At 44.0% G+C, this 27,959-nt stretch overlaps 1 protein-coding gene across 5 annotated transcripts in view; it reads left to right on the top strand.

Annotated features, from left to right (window-relative positions):
- The window catches only part of Iqsec2 (IQ motif and Sec7 domain ArfGEF 2), an 81,485-nt gene that overhangs the window by 15,046 nt on the left and 38,480 nt on the right, over window positions 1-27,959 (top strand). For 2 of the 5 annotated variants that reach the window (XM_051178694.1, XM_051178698.1), the window contains exons 2-3: window positions 7,716-7,745; window positions 21,113-21,208. In XM_051178694.1, the coding sequence (XP_051034651.1) occupies window positions 7,716-7,745; window positions 21,113-21,208 (126 nt within the window). Of the gene's footprint in view, window positions 1-7,715; window positions 7,746-19,194; window positions 19,288-21,112; window positions 21,209-27,959 lie in introns of those variants that run through there. The other 3 variants (XM_051178696.1, XM_051178695.1, XM_051178697.1) reach the window with 3 other exon arrangements.

Below are 27,959 nucleotides of genomic sequence, written 5' to 3' on the forward strand. Positions count from 1 at the left end.
GCCAAGCTGGGATGACCTCCTTTTGATCCTATGTTGGTCCCAGCCAGTGTCGTGAGCATTCCTCTAGCAGCCCTGGCACCTCCCTTTCCTTAACCTCCTCTACCTAGTCAAGGAGCCTCAGCTGCAGAGCCAGGGCTCTGTCTCCATTCTGGCTATTGCATCCTTATGAAGTTTTCAAGCCTTCTCCTTCACCTCCCTGGTGCCCTGTCTGGGACTTGATAGGCTTCTGGTCCACTGTGACCCAGGCTCTCTCAGGGTTGGCTAAGTGCTTGGAGGGCAGCCCATCTTCTTTACTCGGCCAATGAAAGCAGGTGGGCCAGAGATGATTCCCAAATACAGCGCAAGGGGCCTGGAGGCCGAGTGGAGGCTTACTCTAGTTGCTCTCCCTTCCACCCACACTTTCTCATCATGGCTGAACCTCCAGCAGAGACGGGAGAAAGTAAGGCCAATAGAGCTAGTTCCTTTTTCCGGCCCCACCCCATTCATCTGTACTATCTGTATCTGCCCTCACTTTCTTTTGGGGGTGCCCCCTTTTCTGTCTCTTCTAAAAGTGCTTGCTGGGGCTTGGAAGATGGTTCAGTGGTTAAGAGCACTGGCTGCTCTTCTAGAGGACCTGAGTTCAATTCCTAGCACCCACATGGTAGCTCACAACCATGGTCCAGGGAATCCAACCTCTTCTTCTGGCCTCTGATGGTACCAGGAACTCATATGGTACACTTCCTACACATAAAATGAAAAGTCTAAAATTAAAAAAAAATACATAAAAGATAAAAGTGCTTGTTCATGGTATAGAGTGCCTGGGGCTATGCTTGTGTGGAGGGGAGATGGGAGACAATGAGGAAGGTAGGTCAAGTCTACAGACTGGTGTGGGAGATGAAGTGCCTCTTGACTCTGTTGTGACAGAAAGGAGCCGAAGTTGTGGCAGCGAAAGGCATTTGTTGTAAGCATGTATGATGACACATGCTGACTCAGGAGGCAGAGGCACAAGAACCACAAGCTTCCCCCATAAGCATGCACTGCATAGCAAAATCCTGTCTCCAAAAGCCAAGCAATCAGACGAATACAGGTTTTAAACTAGTATCCACCACTTATTGGCTGAGTAATTGTGGGTAATTCACATTGATCTTTCGAGCTTCGGTTTCTGTTTCTGTATGATGAGAACAACTTCCTTGCACAGATGTTTGGGAGACATCATGAGCCCTGGATCATTATGAACACATAATAAATAGAACCATTGTTATTATTTGGGTTATTGTAAGTTTGGCTATGCTAAATACCAATAGTATGTGCTTATTATATTTATTATGATCACTTAATACTTGTTTAGGATTAAAAGGAGGCATATCTTGGGTGAAGCCTCCCTGGTGCTTCCCAGCAATTATAAGGCAAAGTCCATACCCTGTTGCCTGATCTTTAAGTCACTGGTTGAAGTCTCTTGGTTTTCTTCAAGATAGAAATAAAATGTGATCCTTGCCTCGTTAGTTCTGGAGCATGACATTTAAAAAGTGATAGCCCTGTGTAGTGGTACGTGCATATTTTATAATCCTAGCACTAAGAAGGCAGAAATGGGAGGATCAAGATTTCTAGGCCATCACCCTCTCTGAGGAGTGGATGGAGGTGGGATGAGGGGATGGTGGGAGGAGTGAGAGTATTGGAGGGGGCGGAAACTGGGATTGGTATGTAAAATAAGATTGCTTTAAAAAGAAAAAAAATAAACATTAAAAAAATTTTCTGGCCAATCTGAGCTGAAATCTTGTCTCAGAAAAATAAGAACAAGAGCCCGGTGGTGGTGGCACATGCCTTTAATCCCAGCACTTGGGGGCAGAGACAGGTGGATCTCTGTGACTTCAAGGCCAGCCTGATTTACAGAGCAAGTTCCAGGACACTCAAGACTACACAGAGAAAGCCTGTCTCAAAAAACAAACAAACAAAAAACGAAGAAAGAAAAGTAAGAATAAATATAGGCAGATATGTAGTTGAAAGTATGAATCGATCTTTTCCATCACCAGCACCACCAGCATCATCTTTTTTATTCCACACTTGTTCAGAGAGTTATGTTGAATAAGGACTATAGAAAAACTAATGACCAACAACATTCTGGAAAGACCCTTTACACACAGTAATTTTTTTCTCTAGAAGCATCTAACATCTTTTCTTTAGTCCCCAGTGTTTTGAAACACCACAGCAGCATATCTGGGTGTGGGTCTTTGTTTTGTTTATCTTGTTGGCCTTTCATTCCTTCAGTTCTGGGAAACATTCTTCTATTGTGTCTTTGAGCATTTCCTTCCTGCTGTTTCCTCCATTTTCTATTTCTGGAACCCCTATTGTTAGGTGGAGGAATTCCTCAATTAATGCTCTCATTTTCTCATCCTTTCTCTCCTGTCGTCCTCTTTATTGTGTTGTTTTGTTTCCTAGGATATCTCTTCACCTTTTATTTTTTAATCCCATGGATGTTTTCCTTCTGGCTCTCACTATTTTCCATTTTCCAGATTATTTCTTCATTGTCTCTGTTCCTTCCAGATTCCTTCTTTGGTTTGTTTTCTTTGTCCATCTGCCTTCTAGGTTGGTGGTCTCCCTCACATAGTTTTGCATCATCCAGTAATCTTTGACTGCTTAGAACTGCATTTCCTTGGAAAATACTGAATTTTATTAAGGTTTATTTAACGTAAAACAAAATATACCTAACTTGGGGGCTGGAGAGATGGGGCTCAGCAGTTAAGAGCACCTGTTGCTCTTTCAGAGGACCCAGATTCAGTTCTCAGCACCTGCATGGCAGGTGATGACCACGTATAACCATAGTTCCAGAGAATATAGCCTCCTCTTCTAGCCTCTGCTGACACCAGGCATGTACACAGTGCACTTACATACATACAGCTAAACATTCGTACACACAAAATAAAGCTAAGTAACCCTTAAAACAGAAGCCCTACCTTAAGTGCCTTTGCATGGCGATGTGTTGAGAATGGCCCTCATGACACTACACAGGTACACAGAATCTGTGTGCAGCCCACTTTGCTGCTGGAAGCAGGAGAGTAGAAGGAAGTTAGGATCCCAACATTTTCCACGGAAAATCCCTTTGCTTTTAGCTCTGTTTCACCCCTTCTGCCACTGCACCTGGTGTTCTCAAATCCAAAGCCTCCGGCTGCCTGGATGGTGCTGGAGGTGGAGAGAATCTGACTGGACAGCATTGAGGACAGCACTGCGAGTCACTATTTTTAGCTTTATCGCTCACTCTGCCTTCTGAGGTGTACAGTGCCTCCAAATCTTGAGCACTGAAGGGATTCTAGAAAATGAAATAGTTTACATCTGGTCAGCATCCTAGACTTTGTCTTTCTGTCTTTTTTTTTTTTTTTTTTTATTATTATGTACTCACATTTTAGTGGGATTTCCAAAGTAATAGAGACAAATCAGTTCATACAACTCATTGTGTTTATGTGAACATTCTCTTTTTTATTCTAGCTAACTTGTACTTATTCATCTTTCATGACTCATGCAGGTACCATATCCTCAAAGAGTTTGTGTTCATGTCCATAGGGTGGGTTAAGGAGACCCTTCTCTATTCTCCCTTCATAGCCACTTCTTCCTTCCGTCTGAGCCATAACCAGAGTGCTCTGAAATTGCCTATTTCAAGCATGACTGACACATCTTATGGTGGTCTGGAGCTATGCCTCATTTCTTCCCATAGCCCTAGCTTGGGATCTGGTCATAGGAGTACCGAGTGAATATGTGCTAATGGAGTGAATGAATGAACGAATGACTCTAAGACCAGACATAGCTAGAGGGAATGACAGTCTAGAAAGAGTAATAAGCTGAATGCAATTGTTCCTATATAAGGTTAGTTTCCTAAGAGCCATGTGTTGATTTAAAGCTGTGTGTGAAAGAAAGTCTACCAAAGCACAATTTAAAGTAATGGAAAAATATGGCTGCATCCATTCTCTACATTCAGAGGGTGATTAACTGTATCATGGCAAATCAAAATAATGGTCTCGAAGAATATTCAGTTACATGGGGAAACATGTAAGAAAAATCAATAAAAATCATACATTGTAGAATCATTTCTACTACATGAAGAAATGCAGAGAGTGAGAGGAATAGAACAACTATTCAGAGTGGTCGCTGCCTCTGTGATGTAATTACGCACATTTTCTCCTTTTCTTTTTCAAGGGTTCCTAGATTTTCTAATGTAAGAATGCATTCAGTGCACAATTTTTAAAAAAGCTGTTCAGAAGTGAAGATCAGTATACCAAAAGAGCTATGAATGAAATGCCCCAATGGATATCCTGGGAACCAATGTGTTTGTTTAGTGGGGTTTGCAGTGAAAGCTGGTCACAGATCCTGAAGGCCTTGGCCCATGAAGCATCCCTACCCTCTGGACTGCAAAGCAGGATCTAGCTAAGGAAGCCATAGAAGGAGGATCTTGGGCTGTTTAGTACAAATCCCAATATGGTGAATTGTACCAAGAAATGGGCCTGGGTCCCAAACTTTAAAGACCCCTCCCCATCCAGCAAGTATATATGGAGTCAAGGTGCCATTCTCATTAGGACCCCTTCCCTTCTAGACCATACTCTAGGTATCTGGGTCTCCAATGAGATTTCTCAAGCTTACTTTTAGGAATTGTAGTCTTCCTTTCTTTCTATTCTCTCACTCTGTCTTTGTTGTTTTGTTTTTCGAGACAGGGTTTCTCTGTATTGCTTTGGAGCCTGTCCTGGAACTAGCTCTGTAGACCAGGCTGGCCTTAAACTCTCAGAGATCTGCCTGCCTCTGCCTCCGAGTGCTGGGACAAAAGGCATGTGCTACCAACGCCTGGCTTGAAATTGTAGCCTTATTATCCAAGTCTACTCATTAGGGGACACACAAACAGGCTGATATGTGTGTGTGCGTAATACATACATATGGATGGATGAATAGACAGACAGACATTTCCTTCTACTGACTTGAGTTAAAAAAAAAAGTGGGGTGTGGTCCCTGGGTCTTTGGCTCCACATGTGGATAGCTGACTCTAGTTGACAAAAGAAATAAACTTTGGGATTCTAAAGAAAGTAATTTTTTTTTCTGAGACAGGGTTATTTTTAGACCTGGCTGTCCTTGAGCTCAGAGATCTGCCTGCTTCTGCTTCCAAAGTGCTCGGATTAAAGGTGCCAGGCTATCACTGCCTGGCAGAAAATAGATATTTTAAAGCCTAAAGGGTGCTTAGAACTCAACTAACACAGCTCCATAATTTTACAGATGAGGAACAAAAGTCCAGAGAGGAGACTTACTAAAGTTAACACTGCCTGTTAGAAACCAAATCATAACCATCGTAACTTCTACCACTTTATCCTCTCCCCCAGAAGAATGGTGGCCCAGCTTCACGAAGTAGGAGGCAGATTGACCATTGGTCAAGGTACTGTTCCCTGAAGAAGTGCCAGATAGCACTATATTGATGATTGTTGTCCTAGAGTTTCTATTGATGTGATAAAACACAATGACCCTTTGGAGAGGAAAGGGTTTATTTTAGTTTACACTTCTACATCACAGTCCATCACTAAAGAAAGTCAGGACAGGAACTCAAAAGCAGAAACTGATGCAGAGGCCATAGAGGAACAGTGCTTTCTGGCTTGATCCCTGTGGCTTGTTCAGCCTGTGTTCCTATACATCCCATGACCAGGAGTAGCACCTCCCCAATAGGTTGTACCTTCCCACATGAATCATTAATCAAGAAAATGTCCCATAGACTTGGCCTACAGGGCAATTTTATGGAGGCATTTTCTTAATTAAGATTCTCTCTTCCCAAATATGTCTAGTTTTGTATCAAATTAACAAAAACTGACCAGCATTATTATTATCCATATATAATTAAATGCTTAGTGATAGACCCGTGAGGTGGGATGTACTCCCAGTTTGGATCTTATGAGGCTATGTCCTCCCAAACTAGGAAGAATCAGTCCAGTATGAGAAAAATTGCCTAATACACTCTACATCTGGACTTGGACATTTACTCGAACCCCACTGCCATCTTGAGGATTGTGGCACATCAGAGGAATACTTTGGAAGCAGCAATACTATGATTGGTACATAGGAGATGCTCAATGATGGTTCATGATGATAATGATAAAATTAAACTTCTTGAGTAGGTAGTTGTCTTTCCAGGTTAGAACCTAAGGGATAGGCAACTGAATACATGTGTTCTGGCTTTGAGATGGGTGTTTGTAGATCAGCCTCCCTGGAGCAGGGGATTAGTGTTAGAGATGCTGAGAGTTCTGGCTCCCATTCTGTAGGTAGCTAGGGACTCGTTTAAGTTTGGCTCCTTAGACTTTATACCTGATAATAACTGTGCTTGTTGCTATAGAGTGCAATGGAAAGTTTTAGTAATAAGGTGCACTGTGGTCTTGCTTTTCTATACCTTTAAGGGGACAAAAAGGCAACAGATCAGTTCCACTGTCATCAAATGAACATGCACTTTGAACCTCAAAGCCATTCCATGAAGGGAGGGTTTCTTGTCACTGGCCCATACTGTCTCATTTGCTGAGTGGAGAATTTGAGGTCCTACATAGCAAGGTGACGTCTTCAGGATAATGTGTCTAGTAAGCACTCAGCACCCTAATGCTTGCCTGTCCCACCTTCGGGGGAGGGGGGAGAGCACCAGCAAGCAATCATTCTGTTATCAAATGCTCTTCTAAATTACCCTCAACATACATATCGATAACACCCCCCCAAAAAAAACTAAGATTATATCTTGGCTCTCTCAGCTGAAGACAAGTCTCATGCGTTCATCTCTGTGCCTTTTGCAGTTCAGCCTGGGAGAGGACCAGAGGTGTGGTTGTGAAGAGGGAGGAAGATTACTTCCCATACTCTCCCATTCCAAGGGGCCCTGGTTCTCCTTTCTCTTCTTTCTCTCCCCGTATAATAGCTCCTCTGGCCTAACCTCCATTACACAAGTGCATGTGCACACATACATGCACACTTAATAGCCATGTGACTGCTTACAATGTGCCTGCACAGCACAATTCTTCCTGAGGAGGAGTGAGAGGGGAGGGCAGTGGTCTTGGTTTCCTGGCCTTCCTCAGAGCTGGCCCTCACACCATTCTCTTTCACCCTTCTCTTGCATCTGGGGCCCTGTGTAATGAAGAAGGCAGCCCAGTATAGTAGAAAGGAGCCCAGCCGCTGACTCATTTACCCGCTCAGCTTCATTCTCTTCAGCTGGAAAATAAGCAGGTCGGACTAGGCGGTTGGCAAAGCCTCTTGTGTCTTATTAATAATATCTGCCATTTGTCTGCCTGGTTCCAAAGAGCTTAATCATCCCAACAGCTCTATGAGAATCAACCTTGTGTTGCTGGGGAACTGAGGGAAACTGAGGTTCAGACACGGAGATGAAGTAACTTGCCCAAGTCCCAGGGATAGTAAGTAGCAGAGACGATGTCTGAACCTGGTCATCTCTGGCTGCTTCTCAGGCCACACCCAAAGGAAAGCCACACTCATGGTGACTGCTACTACCTCCTTGACTTCACATACTCCTAGTGGCCCTTTGCTTGCTTACCTAGCCAACCAGTCCTTCTTCCTGTTGATCCAACTGACTAAGCAACTCACCATCATGGAATTTGCACTTGCTGTTTTCCATGCACGAATGAAACACATATGTTTGTGCTTTCATAACATATGTTGGACCTCAAGGTGGGATAGGGAGAAAGAGTGGTGAGCCTATATTGACTGTTGTTTATTTCCTGTTTCTCTTTCAGATCTGATGGTGAGAATTCCAGAACAGTCAGGTTAGTACCGTGTTTCTTTAGTAGTACTTGGGGGATGGGATTGGGCCTGGGGTGGAGGGGTTCTCTGGTTGTTACTTTGGGATCCATGGGCATGGGTCAATGGCAGGGTTCTTTCCCCATTGGTATTAGAGGTGGGTGTGGAATGGAAGGGAGGGCAGGGGGAACGTGGCAGGCATAGGCATGATGGCATTAAAGACAGTTATTCAGTCTTTGCAATCCTAGGGGACTTGAGAGCTTTGCCACACAGTGCAGGGGCACATAAGAAGCTGGTGCCTGGGATGTCAGCTCCAGACCCAGGAAATTTTCTACTTTCTTCTTTCAGGAGAAAAGGGAACAATGGATGCTGGGCTTACCTTGTCTTATTTTCCCTCTCTATCCTGAATCGTGCCAGTCTCAAGTAATGGGACTTAGGTTGACTTTAGATGTGATACATTCTAGACATTAGAAATATATATATATATATGGTAACAAGGGTACAAGGAGAAATAATACGGTAACAAGTTGACAAGCTTTGGCAAGGTTTAAAGGTTATCAGTCGAGGAAGCAGAAGTAAAACTGGACCCTCATCTGTCAGAAACCCCACAGAAGGCAGAAGTGTTAAAAATAGGGATAATGTAGGGATGGGGAGGGGGGTTCAGAGTGTGGTTTAGTCTTAGTATCTGGACTGGGAACTATAGCTTTTGAAATGATATGGGCCCAGGCAGCAGAGGCACACAGTGGGGACAGTCAGTGCTCTTCAGACCTGTACTAATCAGTATGACATCTTGGTGATAATAAAAAACAATTCACTTCAGGAGCTGTTCTTCCTTCTGAATGGGTAAATTGGAAATATGGTCCCTTTCCTGTGACCCTTGCTCATCGGGCTTTCTGGGTTGGCACAAATGGGATGTGAACCCCCAGTCACTACCTCTCAGCTCTCAACCCTTGGGTGGGCACAGCTTGCCCAACCATATGTAACAGCACAGTTCCAATCATGCAAGTTAGTGACCATGGGTCTGGCCACAGAAGTTGCCTGTGTACAGTCTGTCCTAGCATCCCCTGCAAGAGGTCTTGGGTGAACACATTGATGTCCAGGTCCAAGGGGAGGGATGTGTGTGGGGGAGTGTGTATGTGACACATGCTGAGACTAGCAGTAAATCAGTGAGAATGTGGTGAATATCGTCAGCCCTGGTGTCTGGGCAAGAGGTCTGTGATGGCACATAATTAATCCTTGCATGCAGCCAAGGAGCATGGCCAGGCACAGCTTGTTCTAGCACTTAGGAGGACACTTGCCTAAGAAAGGGCATAGATCTCAATGTCCTTACTGTGGGTTTGGAGAAAGGCAGCCTGGGATGACCTCAAGCCCAGGCCTCCCATAGGCATCTGAGTTGGTGTGCCTGCTAACTTGTTGAGGAACCAGACTGAACACATCTCTAGTTGTCAGCTCCTCCCAGCTAGGGAGTTCCTGGAACCTTTAGCTCATGGTGTTTAATAATAACCATAATCATGAGTCACGTGATGGCATATGTTGGGCCTTTATAAGTTACAGAACTTGTCAAGCATTTGTTTTATTTGATCTACCCAGTGACACTGTGGATGGAACCTGTGATGGCCTTATCGTCTGTGTTTTACAGTTGAGGAAGCAAGCCAGGATTCAAACTCCAGTCTGCTTGGCACCAAGCCCAGATTCCTGCCTATACTGTCACATAGGACTTTTTGACAGCTTTGTAGCTGATGATCATCCTTGCCATCATCCAAATATTAGTAATCATAATAATTACCATTGATTCTTCATATACTAATCACTCTAAATATGATCTTTTTAATGCTCACAGCAGCTGCATTAGGCATGGATTATGATGTTTGATTTACAAATGATGAAAAGGAGCCTGGCAGTGGTGGGCACATGCCTTTAATCCCAGCACTTGAGAGGCAGAGACAGGTGGATCTCTGTGAGTTCAAGGCCAGCCTGGTCTCCAGAGTGAGTTCCAGTACAGCCAGAGCTGTATGTGAGACCCTGTCTCAAAAAAACAAATGAGAAAGAGGAAAGCCCAAGGGGTCAGCACTTCATCCAGGGAAAGAAGATCAATGGGTAGAGTGGCATTCCTCTTATTCATGTCCTAGGCTCTGGCTCTGAAGCTAGTGTTGATTTTACTCAGATTTGCTTCCTGGTATGTATACTGGGCTCATATTTAAGGAGGCTATAGCAGCATTGAGGACTCAGCAGGCAGATCAAACTCAGGCTATAGCGGTAGCTATAGGGTGGCAGAAGGACCTACAGCAATAGCATATACAAAACCAAATTTTACAGAATAGTGGGCAGACCCTTTTGTTTGGACACAGTTGGATGGGTCTCTTTGAGGATCCTTTCAGTCTCCACATCAACTTCTCAAGTTCACTACAGTTAGGGAGTGCTTTCGGAGTAGATGGTATCTAAGCAGGCAGGGCTGCACAGGACTGATTTCATATAAGGAGTTGTAGAGTCATCATGAGTAGGAAAGCAAGGGAGGTGCTTAAAGCCATGGACCAGTCAGTTGGACTGAAATAGATGTGGGCAGGAAAGAACAACTCCTGAAGGTCAGAACCCTGATTGGGTCAAGGACGTGCCACAGATCTCTTCAAGCATGTGACATGATGTTGTCATCTACAAAGTTCACACATGAGAACCATGTAAACTGATGTTTACAAAACAATGCAAAAAATCTCATAGTAGCAGCTGGGGAGATGACATGCTATATAAGTGTGAGGGCCTCAGGCTGATGCCTAGAAGCCATATAAAAAGCTGAGCGTGATGCATGCTCTGGTAATCACAGTGCCAGGGAGACAGAGATCCCTGGAGCTCGCTGGCCAGCAATCCTAAAAAATCAGTGAGAGACTCTGTCTCAAAACTAGAGAAGAGCAATTGAAGAAGACATCTGTTAGCAGCCTCCAGCCTACTCTCTCTCTCTCTTTCTCTCTCTCTCTCTCTCTTTCTCTCTCTCTCACACACACACACATCTTTGTGTATCCATATACACACATACAAACATACAACCAATTTCATGATATTTTAAATAAGTTCATAATTTTTGTGTTGGCACCATTTATCCTAAGGTGTGGTGTAGGTGTCCTATGTACACACCTAAGTGACCAGGAACTAAGGAAAGTAGGCTCTGTGGCATTAAAAAAAAAAAGGAGTAGAACCTTTGGATCCAGGCCAAGGGCTCCATTTTGGGCTAGGTTGCTTTCCAGTTATTTGACTGGGCAAATCTGTTTGTCTCTTATAGAACCCTAGTTTCCTTATCCAGGAAGCACCTGCATTCATAAGTGTGTACATACATGGGTGCATGTGTAGGTGGAAAAGTTGGGTAGTGGAAGAAATGTCAAGAAGTCTAAGTCTCAGCTAGAATGAAAACTGAATAGCAAGGGGTGAGTAGGGTAGGTAGAACACAACCCCCCCACACACATTAGGGCCCATGCGCTTTAGGACCCCCTCAGTATTGAATTAAATCTGAACAGCTGGTGATGGGGCACGGGGCAAAGATGGATGTCTGGGTTTCCTGTTACCCAACAGAATTTGCCAGACCTAAATGTCCCTTAACCAAAGTCCAGAGTAAGACTAGCTGTTGCTAAAGATCATGAAGCTGTCAGCACAGCCTGCTTCCTAGCTGTCTGATTTTTGTCATCACTTAAATTCTCTTGTCCTTTGCTTCTCTCGTATGAAATGGAAACAGTGGCTCTGACTTCTCTGAGTTGGAGGAAGTTGAAGTAAAGCTGTGTTCGACATCAAACAGTGGCTCCACCAGCTGGGCTCCACAGCTTCTCATTAATGACTAGTAGCTGTAGGATTTAGAATCATGCTGCAAAATGTGGACAACTGTAGAACTTAAAGACAGACAGACAGGAGAGGTTAGATTTTTCCCATCAGCAGAAGATGAGGGAGTCCCAGCTGTCCCAGAGGCAATCATGGCTGTAAGAGGTCAGGCTGGAACTCCATGGCCCCTGGGAACAGGCTGAGGTTGCTAGGCATGCAATGATAAGAGCAAGAGGAGGTGGCCTGTTGCTAGGGAAGGAGGGAGGGTAGGGGAGTCACTGACACCCTCTGAGCCAGGGACATCCCCATGGCAACAGAAGCCACTGATGTCTGGAGAAGTGGGAGGAGGAGCAATGGCTGGCTCTGTTCCCAGAGGAGGCCTCCCACTCTGGGCCTCAGTGTCCCTATCTGTCCCACTGAGAATTTGGTTTAGGTAATTTTGAAGAGTCTTCCTTGTTTTGACCTCCTAGGATGACTAAGACCTTACAGTCTTTCCTTGCCCGCCCCCCATTCACATATCTGAGATACTACCAAAATCCCCAGAGCGGCCCCAGCTGTGTCCAGTTTTTCCCTCTCATATGTTTCCTGTTCAGCTCTGCCTGGCTGCCCACCCTGCCCAACTCTCTGTTCCTACTGCTTCCTGTTCTCCAGCCTTGTTGCTTACCTCCTGCAACCTGCTCCCTGGCTGGGAGGGGGAAGCAATTCCTGTCCTGTCTAGTGTGGGAAGCCTGGCCCTCATCCACCCAGACTGCTTCCTCCATCCTAGTCTTCCCGGGAGTCAAAGGTCCCTCTTGCTGCAATTTATTGAGCTACTTCTAAGAGCTGGGCTCTCCCCATGATACTTGGCAGGTACATTTATGGTGACATATTGTGATTCCTCACTTTACATAAGACTATTCAGTAAGCTCCTGGGATTTGTCTGAGGTCCTTCTGGTACCCTGTGGTGGACCTAGGTTTAGAACTTGCCTCTGTATCATTCCTTCTACCCATAGCCTGGGGTGAAGGTGTGATTTTTCCTTTTGAGCAGCAACAGCAGCCCTACCAAGTGATGGCTGGACACTTTACATGTAGTCTCTCATTTGATCTTCACTATAATCTTAGTGTTGTTATTTTACAAACAAGGATGCTAAGGCTTGAAAGCTAAGATAATTTGCCCCACGGTAAAAATTAAGGTGGGAATCTAGATCATCAGATTCATAATCACCACAGTGTCGTGGGTTTAACTTCATTGCTTTCCTGAAGCATGTAGAACATTTATTCCCAGAGTAGCAGGCCTGTGTTGGACAATCTGTTTGGGAGGAGGGTGACACAGAAGGAGGTAATTGGGGATCCCTGCCCATGGGGAGCTCTTAGTCTAAGGTTGCTACAGACAAAGATAAGCTAGCTTTAGAATGTGATAATGCATAAAAACAGAAGTCTGGAGGGATTGATCTGGCTTCCGATAACAAGACAGAAGGTAGGACCAAGGGGAGCTGGGTAATTTTCTCAAAGGAGGAACTTTTATTCTGGAAGCTCCAGAGAGATGGTTCCTCTTCTCCCCTTCCTCTCTGGGTTCTCTTGCCTCCGCTTGGCCCAGCCCCCGGAAGTGGGTGACCCCTAAGCTGGCTGAGTGCCTGGTTGGCACCAAAATAAACTTGCCTTCCCTCTCTTCCCCTCCCCTTGCCTCTGTCCCCTCTGTCCTGGCTTTAATTAGCAGCCCTAGGGATGAGTCACTTGGCAGCTGGGGAGGGAGGCTATGCAGAGCCCAGTTAAGCTTCGACTCTTGCCCTGAGCCTTACAGGCGGCACCACTGTGTTCATATGTGTGGGTGTGTATTGCTGCATGTCAGGGAGGCTCTGCGTCACTGCTGGTGAGATGAGCGCAGGGGCAACTGCATGCTGCTTCAAGGCCATGCATGGCAGGGTGTCTGCATGCAAGCATATCTGGTGGTTGCTGCATTGGTCTCTGTGTGTCACTGAATGTCTCTGTGTGTGACTGTCTGTCTGTAGTGTGTAGCTGTGATAGCAAGTGTCAAGAAATGAGGGAGGGAGCTTTTGGGCAAACAAACACAAATGCCATAATAATTGCAGTCACTTCTCCTGACATAAATGTCCTTACATTTTCCCTTCTACAAGCCCTGCCTGCACTTGTATCCCCAAATTTCACTTGTCTTAGTTTGGGTACATTTTGTTGCAAGGAACAATATTACCTGTGCTAGCTCAAGAATAGAGAGGGGGGAATCTATCATGAGGTTGCTTCTCACAGAATTAAGACTAGTAAACGAACAATAGCCATGCTTTTCACCAACCAAAATCAAGACCAGAAGTCAAGGACCAAGACTGTTCTTTGGATCACTTGTGCATCTCTTGGGCCTCTGTCTTGTCTTTACCCCTCATAGCTCACCTGACCCCTCTCATCTTTTTTTCCACTGATTCTTTTATGTGGCTTCCTCTGCTGATGTGCACCCTAGCAGGGTCACAAACCTGGAAGCTGTGGGACTTAAGGTCCCTATCATTTAGCTGCAGAGATCCTGTCCAGCTTCTGGTAATAGAAGACAGCAAAGTGGATTTCTGGTCTCTTGGAAATGGATGAGGGTAGACAGGTAAAGTACTTAGAGCTTGGTGTTTCTTCTGTACTCAGCAGAGTTTTTCTGTGCACAAAAGTGAGGTCAGGAGCTGGGCATGCTGATGCACACTTTCAATCCCAGTACTTTGAAGGCAGAGGCAGGTGGATCTCTGAGTTCAAGGGCAGCCTGGTCTATAAAGTGAGTTCCAGGATAGCCAGGGCTACAAAGAGAAACCCTGTCTTGAAAAACAAGCAAACAAATGAAAATTTGAGATCCGAGCCTGGGGATATTCTGTGTAGACACCTCTGATGTTAAGATTGCCCATCCACCCAGTTTTTGGTTCCTGTTTATTTCCAGGTGACCTTTGTTCTCTGTTTTCAAGTTCCATGTTCTTCTATCAAAACACACTATTTTATCTAAAACCATTTTTCACTTTTTCTTGTGATGCTTGTACTGAACCCAGGACTTTATTATGCTAGGCATATGCTTTATTTCTGAGCTACCCTCTTTCTTTATTTAAAATCAAAACACCTTTTAAATGTGTTTTGTTGTTGTTATGTGAGACAGAGTCCCATTATGTATCTCTGGCTAGCCTGGCCCTCTCTATGTAGAACAGGCTGGTCTTGAACTCAGATTGAGAGCATTCCTGAGTGCTGGGATTAAAGGCATGTGCCACCATGTCCAGGCCCAAACACCTTTTAAATGCATGGTGCAAATTACCATTGCCACCAGTTTGTGGTGATTTTCATAGCCTCAGAACAACTGACATAATATTACTGATGGTACAGTTGATACCAAGTTCGTGGTTGCTTTAGGAATTTTTCTGTTTTATTTGTTCGGTGACTAAATTTATAGTTATTTGTACTATATAATTATAGACACACATTATCAATATTACCAGCGTGACGCTTGAGCTTACTTTTCCATTAATACAAACCCTGCAGTTTTTACATTAATTACAGAGGGAATTAATGACCCCTTAGATAAGTTTTCACCTATTAGTAAAGAGTTATGAACCAGCTGTGCCAGTAATGACTGGTCTTCGGATGTGAGGGCAATGCCCATAGCCTTGGACTTGGCCCTGACCTAGCATTCTCTGGCTGAAACTAGAGTCTTCCTACCTCATCTGGGGCCTTCTGGTTCCGTTCCAGCACATAAGAGATGCTGCTATTATTCTAATAAATATGACCATTCTGTTTTCACTGTTAAATTGAAGTGACAGATTATCCAAGGCTTAGGTAGAGTCTCTATCAACTGCTCTTCTTCCTTTGTTTTTATTGTTCCAAATATTAATTATTGCTTTGGTTCTGAATATATCTGTTGAATTTCAGGTAGTGTTAGAGAACACTTGCCATACATTACCTCCAATTTTCATGGCCATTCTGCCAAGTAGGGGTGGTTTAAGGGTAGGAAACGTATATCTAGAGGAGATAAAATGACTTGCCCAGATCATTAATCTATCCATCCATTCATGCATTTTGTCCTTCATTCAAGGGTGATTTATCTAGTACCTACCAACACCAGCTGACTAATTGGATGTTGCATAATAGAGTGATGGGCCTCGTGATGGACCCCATTGTCTAGGTAGGAAACAAAATTACCCACAATTATAAGAGAAGTGTGGTGTGTGGTGGGAGCATCAAGGAAGGATGCCTAATCCAGCCTGAGAGTCAGAGAAGATACCCAAGCTGACGTCCAAACTGACACTTGGAGGATGAGTAGAAGTTGTCTGAGGGAGGGTGGAGTGGTGTGAAATGAAAAGGACAGTATCACAGGCCAGACATGTGGGAGGGATGGTTGGCTCCTGCACTTGTAAGGAACTAAAGCTACACATGCAGGGGGAATGGACTGTTATGAGCAAGGATCCAGAAATTAGAAGTTTACATTAGGAGGCTGGAACTGGAGCCCCGGTCAGTCATACCCACTTCTAGGGAGCTGCAGGACTTGGCAGCCATGCTTGGGTGCTTCCTGGACTCCTGGAAATGTGCCCTGGGCCAGGCCATTATTTTCACTGTATTACAGTGTCTTCAGTGCCCTCTAGTGTCCTCTGGCCCATCTTGCAGCTTCCCGTGCTATGTGCATTGTCTCCCACCAACATATGTAACCAGGTGGATCTGTGCTAAGTGCTGAGGACACTGGGCTCAATGAGATACCTATCTTACAGATTTCCCAATTAAGGAGATGAACCCGTGAACTGTATTGTGCAAAGGTGACTGAGGGACGAGCAGGATGGAAGGGCACTAGGGAGGTGAAGCTGCCTAGTGGGCTCAGGGCAGGTTTCCATCCAGCTGCTAGCTGACTTTTGAAGAACAAGGTGGGGAGGTGGTTGTGGAGACCCAGGGAGAGTATGAGTTAAAGTGAAGCATGGAGAAGCTGCACATGCCTGACAATTAGATGTAGGTCTGCCCAGGTGAGATGCAGGTGTGGTGGGAAATGTGGTACTTATCTGTAAGCATAGTACTGAGAAGGAGCAGGCAGCAGGAGTTTAAGGCCAGACTGGGCTTCGAGGTGAAATCCTCAAAAAAAAAAAAAAAAAATGGAGGAAGACCACCCAAATTAGCTGAGAGTGGGAGATAGGGGCTAGGTCAGTGAAGGATCTACAGGTCCCACTACTAGCTCATTTACTAGGTATTTAAAGCATGGACTCATGTTCAAAGCCTCTTTACCCTTTGGAGTCACACACCCATCTGAGTAGCTGATGAAAGCAAGAAAGTAGTATTTCCCAGAGAGTACTTTTCATCCAGCTCCAGGGGTTTTAGAGATACTCCCTCCCATGTCTCACCATGAACTACAGACTTCCTAAATAACCCCAGGATAAGTAAGAAACCCCTATCATGGCCTCCAGAGATTTGCCAGCTTGAATACTTCCTGCATCTCCAGCCTCATGTGTATCTCTTGGTAAAGTTTTCACTCGGCCACATTGGCCTCTTGATAGTTCCTGGAAGTAGCATCTCAGGTCCTTCTGCACTGAGTTCTTTCTGCCTCTTGCCTCCACATGAACAGAACATCTGTCTCCTCTCAGTTAGACATAAGCTTCCTGAAGCCAGTACATACAGTGCCTTTAGAATCTGTGCCTAGTCCACAGTATGGGTCGAATGAAGGACTCACCAGTACCCTGTGGCTGGATTAAGCTCCTCACTCTGAATTCGTTCAGCCCTTAGTGAGTCATCATATAAATTTATGTAACATGCTTAGATAGGTCTGAATTACACAGAGGCCCCAGTTCACTAACAGGTATTTTCCTAGAATTCTTCCTTGTCTTGAAACAAATGGGCTTCTCGAAGGTCCCCCCGCCCACCCTCATCCCCCCTGGGAGAAGGAAGGGTTGGCTTCTCTTATTCAAGCAGCCACTCTTCTATCATCATGTGCATACTTGAGCTTATGGAATCTTGACAAGAACCTGTGAGGTAAGCCAGGTGTAGTGGCACATACCTATAATTCCAGCACTCAGCGAGCTGAAGCAGGAGGATTGCTGTGAGTCTGAGGTCAGTCTGGGCTCCATAACAAGTAGTAGGCCAGCCAGAGGTTATTGTAGCAAGACCCTGTTTCAAAACAAAACAAAACAAAACAAAACAAAACAAAACAAAGCATAACAAATGAACAAACAACCCTGTGAGGTAAACAGAGCATGGCAGGGTGGCACATACCTGTAATGCCAGTACTTGAAAGACTGAAGTAGGAGAATTAGGAATTTGAGGCAAACTTGGCCTGCATAGCAAGACTGTTTCAAACAAACAAAATCAAACTTATGGAGTAGGGAATCACCGTGCTCTTCTGCAGAGAACCAAACTGAAGCACATGGGATATGCCCAGATAAATGGTTACATACATTGAACTCTACTAGGCTCCACAGTGTAGGCTCTTGAGGCTTGCCTGAGGCCATGCATTATCAGCCAGGACTGCAATTTCTGTCCTCAACCCCTGTCAGGCCTACAAGAAGGTCTGGGCCAGAGGTAAAGCAACTGCAGGAACTGGAGAGGTTTCCAAGAAAAGTGAACAAAGCAGAACTTGAGTACCCAGTCATAGGAGATGGGCAGAGAGAGAGGAGGCCTCAGAGGTCCCATAGATGCCAGGTTTATAGAGGCCCTCTCTCTTCCTAGCAGCCTTGGCTTTCCTCGGATGCACCAGTTGTCCTGGTAGGGAGGCAGGAAGGTTGGCCTGTGGCCTGTCAGCTCCTATTTCTTCTAGATCACTGACCACCCTGGCCCTCCCCAGGAGCCTTCTGCTCAGAACAGCCAGGAGCCTGGGCTCTGGGGCCATGAAAGTCTAGGATGCTCTGAGCTGGACCTGTGATCCTTTTTTAGGAACGCGCCCATCTTTCAGACTCCCCAAATTCTGTTTTCTCTGGTGCTATCCATGTAGAGAGTAGAGAGTGCAGTGGGTAGGTAGGCAGGCACCAGACACCCACTTGTGCCCTGTTGTATTAACCCTGCCAAGACTGTGTGCCTCTCCAGGTTTCAGTTGTTGGACCTGTAGAATCAGGCTGCACAGTCTTCCTGGAGGAACAACCACTGGATTTTGAATGGCATGTGTTCGGTTGTGCTTTTTCTCCCTGTTCTTCTGTTTGTTTGTTTTGTTGTTGTGTTTGTTTTGTTGTTTTTGTTTGTTTGTTTGTTTTGAGAGAATACTGTAGTCATAAAGAATATTATTCAGGGCCACGTTCCCATATCTGAAACCGAGTGATTGGAATTTTACTTGATGTCACTGTCTAGGACAGTCTACATATGTCTGTAAATGTGCTGAATCAAAGGTGTTTGTGAAAAGCCTCTGTTACAGATTCCAGATTTTGGAATAGGCAAATTAAGCCCTAATCTTGGGGTTCTGTCACTACTACCAAGCTTTGTATCTCAACTTTCTACAGAGGGTATTCAAATAGGCCTTGTGACACAAGCTTTTTAGGGTGAGACAAGTTACTTGTAGGGATAGTAGCAGAGGAGATGCACATAGGAGGCCCAGTCCCAAGTTTGGCTGTGAGGAATAAGCAAGCTCTTTAAACTGCTTCCTCTTGTGTGGGATTCCCAGCCCTTGCAGAGCAAGGAAGGAGCAAAGTTTCCAATTGCAGTCTGGCCTGCAGCCCAGCTGGCCTGGCCCCTCCCCATGGGCTCCTCCTTCTAGGGAAGGGCTGAGGAAGAGGAGGTGGGAATAGTGGCACTGGCAGGGAGTAGGGAGGGGGGCTGCCCCGGGGACAGGGCCAGACACATGGAACCCCCCTGGAGGAGCAGCAGGTAGGAACCTGGGCCACTTAGCCTGATCCCCTCCCTTCCTGCTCAGGCCTAGCCCCACTGCCTGACCTGATGATTCAGCTGACTTCTGGCTTCCTGGTTTCTGGCTCCCTTTTTTGTACTCTTGAAGGCCTTTGGTTTAGGAGAGGGAGCAGACTTGAGTGGGTGCGTCTGTGGGCATCTGAAAGTCAGCTCGGTAAGGACCTTGGAGCCCCAAGCAGTACAGTCCGTGGCCTATGAGAGGTGACCTCCGTAACTGCCCTGGTGCTAGCCTAGCATACTCAACAGCCTGCATGCTCCAGCCACTGACATTCTGATGCCAACATTCCAGCAGCCTGCGGGTGTCTGTGCTCAGAGGCAGTGACTGACACATAGAGGGTACTTGAGAAACAGCCACTCTGATGATGATGGCTATTTAGAGCTTCAGATAAGAATTTTCACGTGCAAAGATTCTCTGTAGAAATGTGGGCATCTTCTGACTTGTACTACATTAGAGAATGGGCGGCTGTGCTGGACTGCAGCCCCATTTCTGACTTTTACTTGCGCTCTTGAAAGGCCAATACTGACCATCTTCATTTAGGGACTTGTGGAGGCAGGGACTGGCTGACCTGGAGGGGCAGGCTGTACTTTCAGCTTGTTGTGGCTCTGGCCACTTGGTATGACCCCCCCCCGCCCCCAGCAACCACACTTTTGGACAGGACAGGGACAAGGCCCTTAGCTCCCCTACTTACTGTCTCTCCTCTTCCCTCTTGCCATTATCTGGACTTTAATCACATCAAGCAGGTGCCAGAGGTGCCTTTAGACTGTGCACTGGAGGTGGGGGTGGGGTGCAGCAGAGGGGTGGGGTGTGGGCCCAGCCTTGGGATGTGTGGGGACCAGTTACAGCCTTGGAAGCAAAAGACTCCTCGGAACCACCCTGCCCTCTACCTTGCCTGCCCTTCTGACCCCAGCTCTGAGTCCTATCCTGTCACCAAGACCACTGAGATCCTGCCAGCTTCTCTGCCCTCAGCCTGCTCTGCTCTGGCATTCTCTGGCTCTCCCTATCTTCTCTCTGTGTCTTTTGTCTAGCCCCTCCTCTTTCTCTTTCTCTGTTTCTTTCGGTTTCCGTCTTTTCCTCTGCTCCTTAAGTGCTCCACCTTACCCTAACCTGCCCCAGGCCCCTCGTTGGGGCCCCTCCCCTCCCTCGTAGGAGGGGTTTTCTCTACGGGGAGCCCTTGCGCTCCCCATACCTCTTTTCCTTCTCTTTCACCCCCCTCTGCTTTCCTTCCTACCTTCCCCCTGTGGTGTCTGCTGTGAGGAGGGCTCCTTTCCCCCTTCCCTGCTGTGGTGTCCCAGCGTCTCTCAGTGACCCAGGTCCCCACGGAGTCACCTGGAACACAGGAGGCCCAAGCCTGGCTCTTGTCTCTACTGCCCCCTGTTGTCATTGTGTTCTTTGTGGTTGAGTGCTGTCCTCTCTTTCTTGACTTTGTGGTTTTTTTCTTTTTCCTTCCTTCCTTCCTTCCTTCCTATCTTTTTCCCTCCCCCTTCCTCCTTTCCTCCCTCCCTTCTCCTTCCATGCCTCCATCCCTCCTTTTCTCCTTCCCTTTCTTTCCTCTTCCTCTTCCTCCCTTTACTCTTATTTCCTCCTTCCTTTCCTGTCTTCCCTGTTCCCATCATATCTTCCTTCCCTCCCTCCTGCCCCTCCTCCCTCCTCTTCCTTTCCTCTTAGCCTTCCCTTTCCCCATCCCCCACCTACTCTTCCCACCTTGTCCCCACTGCCCTCCCTGCCTCTCCCTCCTTCCCTGTCTCTTTCTCTGTCTCTCTTTCCCTGTCTCTTGCTGTCTCTCAGGTCCACAGCGTCTCATACTCTACACCAGTATTGCTGTCCTACTCAGGTCCTTGACTCCATGAAGCTTACCCCCTCAGGCAGGCTGGCAGAGAGCAGGTAAGAGCTAGACCTAACCCTCCCCCAATCCTTTCCCCTTCCAAACCAACATGCACCATCATTGCCAGATGCCCCCACCCCTGCCCCATGTCCCTTAGTCCCCCGAGTGACTGTGGAGTGAGTGGCTATCTGAATGTCTGAGGAGAGTATCTTGGGACATCAGGTCTGGAGACTAAAGAGGACTTTTGGAATCTATTTGCACTTTATTCTTTTTAAAAGAAATACATCCCTGGAGGCCTGTCTCCATAGCTGGGAGTGGTTGATCTTGGAACATGTGGCATTTGAAGGATGTTCTGAAGTATGAATAGCAGTTTGCCGTTTGAGTAGACTGTGGAAGGATGTTTAGGCAGAGGGAACGATCTGCCTACATTTTTGGAGGACAGCAGTATTTCCAAGTTAATCAGAAATCCTGTTTTGTATTTCTGATTAAAATTCAACAAAAGGAAGTATTAACAGCCACATTTTAAAAAAGGGAGGCCCATCCCTATGGAGGGACACTCTCTTAATCTAGATACACTAGGTCCTGCCCCAAACAATGTGGCCGACTTTGATGATCCCCATGGAAGACTTCACCCTCCCTGAGGAGTGGATGTGGGGTGGGATGGGGGGATGATGGGGGGAGTAGGAAGACAGGAGGAAGAGGGAACTAGGATTGGTATGTAAAATAAAATTGCTTTTAATTTAAGTAAAAATTATTAAAAAAAAAAGGGGGGGGGACCCGATAATATGGTGCCTTACACCTTGGTCCCAATCAATACTCTGTGAGTTCAAAGCCAGTCTGGTGCACATAGTGAGTTCAAGGCTAGTTGGGACTACATAGTGAGATCCCATCTCAACAAATAAACAAAACACCTTGCATTTAAAAGGGAGTAAGAATGGAATTTATTGACTATTTATGATACATTAATTTGGGAGCTCATTAAATTTCACAACCTATGTATGAGGTATGTCCATAGGGGCTTTAGAAGAATATCTATAGTTTCCAGTGCTTTTTTTCAGTTAGTTATTTTTGTGGTGCTGGAAATTGAAGTTTGGGCTTCACAAGTGTTAGGCAAACACTATTGCTCAGCTATAGTCCCAGCTGTCCCAGTGCTTTTCATTGGAGATCAAGGCAGGTTAAATGACATGAGCTCATCATTTCACATAAGAAGCTAGAAAAAGAACAAAAAGAGGAAAACAGAATATACTAATTACTATAGATTGAACCTAGAAATCAATGAGACAGGAAACAAAAGTTTTGATCCTCTAACAGATAAGACTGGGGGAAAGAAAAAAATTAAACAAAATAAGATTTTTTTAAAAGAGATTTATCATAAATTCTGATGAGATTTTTAAAAAAGTTATAAGAAAATGCAGTGTGTGTGTGTGTGTGTGTGTGTTTATACCAAGAAACATGAAATGTAATTTATTTGGGTGATTTTTCTAGGAGCATGTAAATTACTGCAACTACCTATGAAAGGGCAAAAAACAACAACAAAAAACAAAACAAAACAACAACAACAAAAAAACCCTGAATAGAATGGAAAAGATGAATAAAATGAAAAAAGTGATCAATTTTTTTTCTCTTGAGAAATCATACCATGTCCAGTTGTTTTTCTGGAGGTTCTGAAAGTTCCATCAAATCTTGCAAGGTCAGAAATAGGAGAAGATAACCATCTTGCAGTTCGTGTTGTAAGGCTAGGTAACTGGGTGTTCACTGGTACACCCACAGTCTCCAATACTCAAGAGACTAAAGCAAGAATGTTGCATTAGCCTAGGAGTTTGAAGTCAGCCTGGGCAATGTAGAGAGACCCTTTCTCAAAAACAAGGCAGAACAGGGCTGGAGATAAAGCTAAATGGAAAAACACAAAGCTCTAGGATTTTGTCCACACCCCCCCCCCACAATTATGTGTTTACTTATTTGTTATCTATCAGTACGGAATTTAATTCGGGCATTTGTGCATGTTAGACTGAGCTATGTCTCCAGCCCAGTTTTCCTTTATCTTACTAAGTTACTCAGGTGACTTAGAAATCACTATGTCATCTAGGCTGCCCTCCATGTTGTGTTTCTACTGCCTCTACCTCCTAAGTTCTGGAGTTTCAACCTTGTGCCCCCATACCTGATGTAACAAATGTTGTAATAGAATATTATTAAATCAAATGCATTAGAGAATTAAAAGTATATCTTTCTTGCCTTAGTGGCATAGGTTTGTGATTCCAGCACTTGGAATGGAAGGTAGAGGCCAGATGATGAAGGGCTCAAGGTCAGATTTGGTTACATGGCTAGTTTGAACCCACTCTAGGCTACATGAAACCTTTTAAAGAGAGAGAATATCTAACAATGAAGGCTTCCTAGGAGTGCAGGGATTGTTTAACATTAGGAACCCTGGTGGCTAGAGAGATGGCTCAGTGGTTAAGAATACTGTCTGTTCCTCCAGAGGACATGAGTTCAATTACCCATACCTACTTGGCAACTCATAAATTTCTGTAACCCCACTTACAAGAGATGCAATGCTCTCTTCTGGTCTATGCAGGCACCAGGCATGCACTTCGCACATAGACATTCAGGCAAGAAAAACACCCATATGTATTGAAATAATAATAATGATGATGTTAGGAACTTTGCTATTATAATTTATTGCAATAGTTCTCTTTTATAGGAAAGATCATTTAATTAACTTAATGCTGGAAAATGTTCTGATAAATTTACACTATATTCTCTTGCTACAATGGAATAATTTATTGCACAGCAAAAGATAGCTAATACATTAATCTAGGAATTAGTGAAAACTTTGAAAAGGTTTGTTTTTTATCAGAAATCAGAGATAATCATCAAATGTAAAAATGAAGCACTTAATACATTCTATTCAAGAACAAAATAAGAATGATTGCTATCACTATTATTTAATTAATAATTTTTAGAAACTTTAAACAGTGGTATTTCTTTTATTGAATTTGTTGTTTGGCAATTTCATACATATGTATATTTCATTCCAATTATAAACAGTGGGATTTAAAAATAGATGAGTAGTGTAAATATTAGAATGACTCATAATTAGCATATTTGAAGATGATATGATTGTCTAATTAGTCAAAGAGAATAAAATGAAATTTTCTTTAAACTACTAAGCGTGATAGGTACGTACAGGGCAAATATGTTCCCCAAACATTAGCATTTCTGAATACCAGTAGTATCTAACTAAAAGATGTAATAGAAAAATATACTTTTCACAGTAATAAAAAGTCTACAAACTCCCTAGAAATTTACATGAAATAGAAAATATATTTTGGAGAGAGCCATACATTTTTATTGAGGGCTGTAAGACTTTTCTACATCAAGGGTTGTCTTCTATTCAAGGAGGAAATGGTTCAATATGGTTAGCAATGATATTTTCCCCAAATTTGATCAAAATGTTCAATGCACTTGTCATAAAAAATTCAATGATATGTTCTTTGGTTTTGAGCAATTGCATTTTAAATTTCATTTGAAAGAGTAAATGTTCATTAATTAAGAAATCTTTGAAAAGAGGAATAATATAGGAGCTTTGCCTATTAGATGTATCTAAACCTAACCATAAGAGTGTATTAATGGACTGGAAAGAGGGCTCAATAGTTAAGAACACGGCTTGCTCTTGCAGAGGGTCTGGGTTCAATTCCCAGCAACCCCATGGTGCTCACAACCATTCTTAAATCCAGTTCTAGGTGATCTAATACCCTTCTCCGACCTCCATAGGTACATGTGATGTGCAGGACACATACAATAATAAAATAAATAAATCTAAAAATTTTAAGACTCCAGTAATTACAAATATTGTATCGTCACAGAAATAAAGGAAGATAAAATAGAACAAAATAGGGAGTTCAGGCACAAACCCACATGTTGAAATGGTAAATTAGTTTGTGATGAAAAAGACATTTCAGGCCAGTAACACATGTGAAGATATAGTTGTAGAATTACCAGAAGAAAATCTGAAATATTTTAATTATAATATTAAGATACAGTAAGCCTTGCAATGTGAGACTTTCAAACCAAGAAGACAATGCTGGGTGCAGTGAGTGGTGCATGCCCCTAATCCCAGCACTTGGGAGGCAGAGGCAGACAGATCTCTATGAGTTCGAAGCAAGCCTGGTCTACAGAGTGAGTTCTAGGGCAGCCAGGGATACATAGTGAGACCCTGTCTAGAAACAAACAAACAAAAAACAAAACAAAACAAAATCTAGAGGCCAAGACAGCTGTGATGGTGCATGCCAGTAGTCCCAGATACTAAGGAAGCTGAAGCAGAAGGATTACTTGAAGTCAGGAGTTAAAGGATAGCAGGAGCAACATAGTGAGATCCAGATCCCTTCTCAAGCAACAACAAAACCCAGAAGCCATAAAATAGAGTAATATTTTTCTTCATTAACATTTGAAACTGTGTGGAGAAGGATATTGTATACAAAGTTAAAACATAAAATGGCAGTAGAAAGTTTACTACATAGATACCAGATAAAATGTTACTGCCCCTAAATTTATATTGTGTCCTGGAAGTCAGTAAGATAAAGATACTTAACCCATTTAAAATGTAGAATTAGGTTGGACATGGTAGGTTCAGAAATCTGAGATAAGAGGAACTGTATGGGTTTGAGACCTACCTATACTACATAGTGAGTTCCAGGACAGCCTGTCTCAAAGAAATTAAAATGCTTAAATAATACCATTTGATGATTCAACAATGAAAAAAAATCTAGTAACTATGAATAGGCACTTACCTTACTACTTGTTAATAAACTGTAGGTGAAACCTAACAAAGCACCATTTTTTAAGTATAAAAATTTTAAAAGACCAGAAAGATTGTGACAAAATAGAACCTCTTATATACATTGATTGGAGTACAGGTTAATACAGGTTTTTGTTTGATTGCTTTTATAGAGCCACTTTGTCAGTTGCTAAGAGAATTTCTCTTTTTCTTTTTGGATTTATAAGACAGGGTTTTGCTATTAGTACCAGCTGGCCTGAAACTCTTGATTCTCCTGCTTCAGCTGCCTGAGTGCTGACACCACAGGCTTGTGATGCTGTATATCGTGAGTGTGAGAATCGTGAATGTGCACATTCTTCCAAACTGAGAACCGTGCCTCAGAGCAAGATTTTTCTGAGGATTTACTAACAGAGAGGGCCAAGCTTGGCCAAGCAGAAACCTTTTCTAAAATGCCCAATCCAGATTGCAAATATAAAATCTGTTGTGCAACTCCTTGTTAAATACCTCTGTAGAATATCACTCCTTTTAAAAAAATCCATTTTAATTTTAGTTCTCTCTCTCTCTCTCTCTCTCTCTCTCTCTCTCTCTCTCTCTCTCTCTCTCTGTGTGTGTGTGTGTGTGTGTGTGTGTGTGTGTATGCACATGAGTGCAGTTATCTTTGTTGTTGTTGTTTGTTTTTGAGACAAGGTCTCACTATATAGTTCTGGCTGTCCTGGAACTCACTACATAGATCAGGCTGCTTGCAGGTGTCTTTAGAGGCCAGAGGCTTTAGATGGAGAGCTGAGAGGTTATGAGCTTCTGACATTGGGTGTGAGGAGTCGAACTCAAGTCCTCTGCAAAAGCATGCTCTTATGAATGAGCACCAGCCTTGACCAAGTCTTCACAATTTTTTATTATTTTATATGAATGGGTGTTTTCTTTGCTTGTATGTCTGAATACCACATACATGTGTGGTACCCATAGAGGCCAGAAAAAGGTATCAGATGCTTTGGAACTAGAGTTATAGATGATAAATGTTCTGGGAATCAAATCCAGGTCCTCTGGAAGAGCAAGCAATGCACTTAACCACTGAACCATGTCTCAAGCCCTTTGACTACCTCTTAATTAAAGGGTTATATAATGTATGCTTCTCTTAACTAAAGACAGGATTTATGAATAACCTTTACCTTTAGCCGGTCTATATACTTGTTAAAGTGATGGGAATAACTTTTATCTACACTTTAAATAAAATATATATATTCCTGGGACTGGAGAGATGAGTCAGTGGCTAAGTGCACGTGCTACTCTTTTGGAATGGAGTGTGTCTGGTCCTACTTTCTGGGAGGTCTACTCTTTCAGGGAGAAAAGAAACGTAGTGTACTTTGGAATGGAACTGAATTGGGCTGAGCTGGCTGCCAGAATAGAGGCGTGTAACTCCATCTGGCATCTAGGGAAGGCTTCCTATAGGAGGTGACATTTTTAATGAGTTGGAAAAATAAACCTTTCTTTCATCCTCCTCCTTTATGAAGAATGGCCATGTCTTCTTTTTCACTCTTCCAAACATGGTGGCCTCATTGGGGAAAAGATAGTTGAGTCAGTTTAAGTTAAGATTTTCCACTTTCTGTGACTTTGGGCAACTCATTTAACTTCTGGGCCTCTTCTCAATCTAGTCATGAGGCTAATGCCTGCTTACCACTCAAGGCTGTTTTTAGGATTGGAGATGGTCATGTGAAACTGCGGGTGACTGTCAACTACAGAAGAGAAAAGAGTACTCAGATCTTGTTTTCCTACTAGCAAAGTGTGTGCATGATACATGTGTGAAGATGGTTCTGAAGCAGAGACTGGCCCTGACCATCGTAGGCAGCATGTGGGGAAACAGGGGTTCATAATACATTAGGATAGTGGAGGATACATGATAAGGAGAGCACCACGTGCCTGGCCTTCACATGACGTATTTGAGAATTAGAATAAGAGGTGGTCTTGGAGAATAGAACCCAGGTCCAGAGCTTTGGACCTTTTCTTTTGCTGATGTTCCCTTGTAATCTCACAGTCCAGAG

Source organism: Phodopus roborovskii, unplaced genomic scaffold (genome assembly GCF_943737965.1).
Source record: "Phodopus roborovskii unplaced genomic scaffold, PHOROB, whole genome shotgun sequence".
In the NCBI taxonomy this organism is placed as follows: domain Eukaryota; kingdom Metazoa; phylum Chordata; class Mammalia; order Rodentia; family Cricetidae; genus Phodopus; species Phodopus roborovskii.